The sequence below is a fragment of the Polypterus senegalus genome, chromosome 1, assembly GCF_016835505.1.
Source record: "Polypterus senegalus isolate Bchr_013 chromosome 1, ASM1683550v1, whole genome shotgun sequence".
NCBI classification, from domain to species: Eukaryota; Metazoa; Chordata; class Cladistia; order Polypteriformes; family Polypteridae; genus Polypterus; species Polypterus senegalus.
In genome coordinates, this window is record NC_053154.1 from 284,694,269 (window position 1) to 284,701,703 (window position 7,435).

A 7,435-nucleotide genomic window follows, 5' to 3' on the forward strand; every position below is an offset into this window, starting at 1 on the left:
TTCCTTTTCTTTGCCCAAATACCCAATCGCCACACAATCAGCTCTGTAATAGACGTTAAGCCATCTGTAAGCTTAGAATACCAATTCTTCAAAACTTTTAAGGAACATTGAAATATCTTCGTAATGTTTAATTATTCTATCCATCTATCCTTCCAGTGTTGTGCCAGCCACAGCAAGAATACAGCGCAAGGCAGGAACAAACGGTAAATGAAGCTCAAATTACTCGCTAGTGCTGTGGCACCGTGTAGTTTAAGTTTTATCTGTATAATATAATAAATATATTTTGCTGCATTTCATCTTAAAAATGATATCGTCATCATATGTAAATACGTGCTTTATAAAGTGGCTCAGGTTGTGCAATATCATAACTGTAGCATAAGTACAATTACCTCACTGTAAACTTGCAAGTACAAACAATTCTACAAGGAGCACTTGATGTAATGATTGAGTGCGTGTATAGTTCTTGGGATGAAACTGTTTGTGAACTGCGAGGTTCGAACAGGAAAGGCTCTGAAGCCTTTGTCAAATGAGACCAGTTCAAATAGCGAATGGCTGAGGCAGCGCGTGCTTGAAGCTGTATACAGATAATTCTCTTTCCGATCAACTGCTGTACTCCTGTCATTTACACTCAGATAGAGTGATATAAATACTCCAAGTGGTGCAGTGAGAGTGAAATGGAAAAAGATGATCCGATGTGGCAACCCCTAACGAGAGCAGCTGAAAGAAGAGGAAGGTGCAGTGAAAGTAACAACGCTAAAGAATAGTTTGACCATTCTGTGGACCATTATATTGTTACAGGTTAATTACAATCAGATGCATTAAACTAAAACAATATGCAGTTAATTTCAGTGGATCTATAAAGCCGCGCCAGGGATGTGGATCTGAAAAAGAAAGATGAACCACACAGGAACAGTAGCACTGCTTTGACGCTGGGTGCTGCCAGTCTGCAAAACCAAGCGCAGAACTTGCGCACGACAGGTTATGAGCTACCATGGAAATGTGCGTGGCTTTACACCAAGTTTAGGTTTCCTACATAGCAATTTGAACGTGGAAACGTTCTTACACAACATTTCTGTGCTTACGCACCATTTATACATTAGGCCCCATGTCTTTATAGGTTGTATATTTGCCACCAAGTAATAAAATTGTAAGTTAGGTAGTGCCATGCCACCTTCTGCTTTAGGTCGTTTGAGAGACACCCTTTGGATGCGTGGATGTTTCAAATTCCAAATACTGTATACACTCGTATTTAAGTTCTCCCGTGTATAAGTCGGGGCTTGATTTTACTGTATAATTTCCGGTATTTTATAATGTCGGTCATATAAATCGAATGCAGAAAACTCCCGCTATTGGTCCAAGAGATTATGGTATGCTAATGTCCATCTGAGAGTGTAACTACGAAGCACACAGCTTTTTTTTTCTTATTTATTGTGCCTACGAGACCACATGGCAATACCCGAACTATTCAAGCGACGTTTGTACGTTTAGTGTTTTTTGTATCTCACACCCTTGTACACCTTTATTGTAAGACCATCCTTTATCTATGATGGAGCGTTTGAACAGAAGAAAACATGAAACTGGTTTTAAATTAAAAGACATTGAAGTGGCGATGGAAATTGGTAACTGCACTGCTGAAAGAAAATTTGATGTGTCTGAGAAACTGGTGCAAGACTGGAGGAAGCAAGATGATGTTTTTAAAAAAAAAAAAAAAATTAAATTTAAGTGTCGTATTTTTGAACGGGTGAATAAGTTGAGGTCTGATTTTATGAGTTTCAAGACCCAACTTAAACACAAGTATATACGGTAAATGTGGTCATAAATGAATAGAATTTCTTAAAGAATGACTTGTTAATGTATATGGGAATGTTCTAAAATAGAAGAAAGCATTTATTCGAAAATATTTTAGCAGGTTGGAATGGTGTTGTAGTGATAGTGCAGCTGCCTCATGATAAGGAGACCAGTGTTCTCATCACGCATCCTCCCGGTACAGAATTTGCATGTTCTCCCCATGTCTGTGTAGGTTTCCTCCCACAGAGCAAGGTATTGAAATATCAATAAGTATCAATTTTAACATTTTTAAATTACTTCAATACTTGGTTTTCATGGTATTGATTCTGCAACCTGCAATATTAATGCTCTTCCATTCACCATGGCTAGAATTGCAGATCTGTTTCCATGCACACACTGGTGTTAATAAGGCAGCTTCAAGGATTTTGCCTGCTTTGCGCCCAGTGCTTGCTAGGATATGCTCCTGTTCCCCCACAAACACGCTCAGGATAAAGCTGGTTTAGAAAATGGATGCATGGATGGATATTTTAGCAAAAAATACATTTGTTCTGGACATTGTGAGTTTTCAAATGGATAATGGACACAAAGATTATGTGAAAAGAGTAATATAAGATTTTTTCATCAATGTTATCTATATTGTTTAATGTTGACCCCTGCTGGCCACCACTGAAGCCAACTATATCAGAACATTTCTTATCTCTACTCTCTATGAAAACATGACATTTGCTTGTTTTTTTTCATGGCCAGCAGTACAAAAACAGGAAAGTGACAAATAAAATATATATATATTTTTGGATGACCCAAAAGTATGAGCTGAATGACTTCTGGCCTGTCGCTCTGACGTCACATTTGATGAAGACAATGGAGCGGCTGCTGCTTCACCACCTGAGGCCACAGGTCCGCCACGCCCTTGACCCTCTGCAGTTCTCATACCAGCAGAAGGTTGGAGCGGAGGATGCCATCATCTATATGCTACACCGATCCCTCTCCCACTTGGACAGAGGCAATGGTGCTGTAAGAATTATGTTTCTGGACTTCTCTAGCACTTTCAACACCATCCAAACAGACAGGAGAATCTATGACTGACAACAAAGCTTCCTTTGACCTAAATACAGTTCTAGGATGATTTAGTGCACTCAAACATACAGATGTCAATGAGAGCGTCATAAACAATCTCAAAAATGCGAATGAAGGAGAAGATAAAAGTAGCAAGTATGACTGAATGAACTCGAGTCGACAGAGCCGACTATACTTCCTTAGAAGACTGGTGTCCTTCAACATCTGCAATGGTGTTGCAACGCGGTGGTGTGCTGGGGAGGCAGCATAAAGAAGAAGGATGCCTCACACCTGGACAAACTGGTGGGGAAGGTAGGCTCTATGGTAGGCACAGAGCTGGACAGTTTGACATCTGTGGCAGAGCGACGGGTGCTGAGCAGGCTCCTGTCAATCATGGAGAATCCACTGCATCCACTGAACAGGATCATCTCCAGGCAGAGTAGCAGCTTCAAACTGTTGTCACCGTCCTGCTCCACTAACAGAGATCGTTTCTCCCCCACACTATGGGACTCTTCAATTCCACGCGGGGGTTAAACGTTAACGTTAACATTATAGAAAGTTATTGTCCGTTTTACCTACATTTTTTATCACTCTTTAATTTAATATTATTCTTTATCAGTATGCTGCTGATGTGTACGAGTACGTGTTTTTCCCCTTGGGATTAATAAAGTATCTATCCATCTATGACCCTACCTTGGATAAGCAATTTAGAAAAATGGATGGCTGGATGGAGCATTACATTAATAGTGCTTAAGCAAGTTTTCTACAATGAATTGGCAAACATTACTGAGTGCATAATGACTGATATTTTATTTAGCTGATTTATCCACCAATTTTCCAAAATGATTTATCCAATGTCAGTTATGGCGAGTTGGAGCTTATTCAGACAGCTCAGTGTAAACATGCCAATATAACTAAATATTTAGTATAGCCAATTTTAAACCTAGTATCCTTGAGGCACTGGCACTAAACACCAGGCTATACTGAATTTACAGTTACTTAAAAACAATCTAAAACACAAACCAATGTGGCAGGAGATAGCTGGGATTCTCCACTGCACCATTGACTAAGGCACAGGACTGTAAAACCACAATGATAATGGTACAATCCCTGCCTCTGCTTCACTATGTGACACTGAATAGTTCACCTTTACTTGTTTCAGTTGTAAAAACTGCAGAGCAGACTCTCTGGTCTTAGTAGATTGTGTTCCTTTAATAGGAATAGTGAAAAACTTTCTACAACTTTGTGATAGCCAGGGTGACTTTAATGCTGTGGAGTGCTGGGCTGGTAATTATTACTTCAAGAAAAGTCCACCAAAACAACAAGCAGATTAAAACCACAGGATTAGTTATTAGATGCACTGTCAATCCCCTAAAGATATCATTGTAGGTAAGAATAAAAAAAAAAAACAAAAAAAAACAACTGAATACCATTATAAACAATGCTGCAAATTCCTCTATGTGACAACCCAATGCAGAGTACTATCAGCCATCAAATTATTCAGCGTGTAAAGAAAAGCTACTGGGGCTCCTTTATACCAAAGGATAAACAGCTCTATAATACCTCACTGCCTCACAGTTATGTTCTATAAATTGATTTCTATTCCTACGACTGTTGCTTTCACAATATACTGTAAACTGTAAAGTCAGAGGTTTCCTTTCTTTTTAGTCATTCTAGTGTATATCTGAGAATGATATACACTAGAATATCATTTTATTGAGGGTTTATTGCCTCTTCTTATATATAAACGTCTACACGTGAAAGTGTGCGTGTCTGTCCAGCCTGGACTCCACCTCTGAGGATACACAAGTGAGGCCAGCACGTCGGCAAACTAAACCTCTAAAGAAAGAATCACTTGCTTAGCGGCTAATACAGAAGCGAGGCGAGCACACTGGCAAAAGGAAACCTCCGAAGAAAGACAGTTGCTTAAAAGCTAATGCACAAACGATACAAGCATATCAGCAACACGAAACCTCCTAAGAGAGAGATGCTCAAAGTATTTCCTTCCAATTACCTGACATCTCTATATTTCAATTTTTTTTTCTGATGATTTTAATAGTTTCTAGGACTCCATGCTGGCTTACACAGCTAGTGTAATATAATGGTATTCATTTTTTTTAGTTATTGAGCTTATGCAAAAAGTCAAATTTTCCCCTGGGGACAAATAAAGTTCTCTCTTTCTCTTCTTCTTCTTCTTCTTCATCTTCACCATCTCCAAAGAGCTTGGTCCTGCACCTCCTCACCAGCGAAGCCCTTTGCCTTCAGATCTTTTTTTTTACTTTACTCATTCTTCTCCATTTTGTCCTCCCTTGTTCTTCCATTCTCATTCTTTTGCCCACATCTTCATTGTCTCTCCTCATCATGTCCATACCACTGTACTACTGCCTTACATATCTCTTTCGCCTCTTTAATACTTCTGATGGTCTCATTTCTTATTGTCCTCCACACATCCATCTCAACATTGTAACTTCTGCCACATCTAACTTTTTCCTCCTGCACTCTCTTTACTGGCCATGTCCCAGCTTCATATATCATTGCTGGTCTTACCACTGTCTTAAACAACCGTTTACCTTTATTTACCTTAATTCTTCAATCACACAATACTCCTGATACCTTCTTCCTATTGTTCCATCCACACTGCACTCAATGAGTTTTCTCTGCATCTAGTTTTTCCATCTTGTGCTACCACTGAACCTAGATATCTAAATGTATCCACTCTTTTCAATAGCTCTCCAAAAAAAGGCTAACTTCTGGATTCTGACCATAATTAAACATAATATACAGGGTGAGTCAAAATTATGTTAACACTAATGGTACTGCTATGTATATACTTATATGCAATTTATATGGACAATTTATGTGCCACATATGTTACATTTGTTGAACAAGTTGAAACATTCCTGTAAATCATCTTGCACATATGAAGTATGTTTTGTGAATAAATAGTTTCCGCCATTCAAATGTTAACATAATTTTAGCTCGCCCTGTATGTATTTCGTCTTTTTCCTATTTAATTACTCAACCTATCTAAATTCTACCAATATTGGGTATAGCCCTTTCAAACGTGTGATGGAATAAACAAGTTTTACAAAGTGTATATAACGGTTGTATTCAACACAATTAAACTGGTCCCAAGTTCAACTATGCCTTATTTATAAGAACTCTTCAACATTTTCACCTGTGTACTACTTATATTAAACCTAAAAAAGCTTCTGGCCGAATTTTAAATTTGATCAACATTTGACCAAATTAGTCCAAATATTTTGTAATTAGCTGGAAGGCATCTGACTATTTTGTAATAATAATAAAAAAAATCGTCAAAAATGACAGTGCTAGCACCTTACTCTAAGGCAGGGGTTCTCAAACTCGGTCCTGGGGGCCCACTGTGGCTGCAGGTTTTTGTTCCAACCAGCCTCTGTTTTTAACTCCTGGGCTAATGAAGTGAACTATCGTTTCCCAGATTCCCCGTTTTGGGAACAATATACAAATTAGAAAACTAAGTTTGTTAAAAAAAGTATTAAAATGTACTAAGCAGTTACTGTATATGTATTTTTTTCTTTTTAACATTATTTTCATCTTGATTGAGAGTTAAGCATTTAAATCCATAGCAAAACGAGAAATATTTCTAAGTTTCTTGTAAATGTAAAAATCATGCTGCTGTGCTTCTCTGAATGTAGAATTAAAGATAAATACTACCAGCTAATTAAATGAGATCAGTGCCATCAGGTGTTGTCACTGATTAGGATTCTAGTTGGAACAAAAACCTGCAGCCACAGTGGGCCCCCAGGACCGAGTTTGAGAACCCCTGCTCAAAGGTGACGTCAACAAAAACAGCCTGACGGGCGGAGCTAAAGCAGGACAGCAAAATAAACAAAAGCACATGTAAAACATACTGTCAGAAACACTTATGATGATGAGAACACTTATGACCTCTACGCACTAATATTCTTTTACTTAACGTTAAAATATTAATATATCCGTTAACTTTAGAGCCCGTCTTTTATTTAACGCATTCAACAGGTGTGTACATTTTATTCGAAATCTCTGTAAAGTCGCTTACCTTCTTGAAATTCAGGAACTTTCAGATCTGTTTCTCTTTCGTCCACCTTTTTTAAATACTGATATATCAGCGTTTCCTTTTCCTGAACAGAATCGGCATCCTCGAGCCCGTATTCCAGTGAAGTTTGAAGTGACAGCAGTGAGGAAAGGCTGCACACAGCTGCCATTTTAACAACACGTGACAAAATAAACTTATTTTCCAATATTCGCAGATTCATTAATTCAGAACACGTTCTTACATGAATTTAACTAAATGTAAGTGTTTGTTTCTGCCTTAAATGTTATAAAAATATAATCATATTTTAATGGTAAATTTATAATCATAAATTTCTTAGTTGCTTAGCGAACGCTTTGTTTGGAATGTGCATCTCGTAATATGAACGTGACGTTTTTATGCAAAGTCATTACTCGTTTCTACTGTCAACAGATTATCAAATATTTTACATTTTTTATTTAAAATTATTTTCATATCGACATAAATTATACACTCTCAATATTTTCTAAATGTTTAATATATCTGGCAAATACGGTG

The 7,435-nt window shown here is 37.7% G+C and overlaps 1 protein-coding gene across 3 annotated transcripts in view; it reads right to left on the minus strand.

Moving 5' to 3' along the window:
- Positions 1–7,088, minus strand: part of nhlrc2 (NHL repeat containing 2) — a 100,909-nt gene extending 93,821 nt beyond the window's left edge. For all 3 annotated transcript variants that reach the window (XM_039775972.1, XM_039775991.1, XM_039775981.1), the window contains exon 1: positions 6,905–7,088. In XM_039775972.1, coding sequence (XP_039631906.1) covers positions 6,905–7,070 — 166 coding nt within the window. In that variant the 5' untranslated portion in view covers positions 7,071–7,088. The remainder of the gene's footprint in view (positions 1–6,904) is intronic.
- Positions 7,089–7,435: the final 347 nt, after the last annotated feature.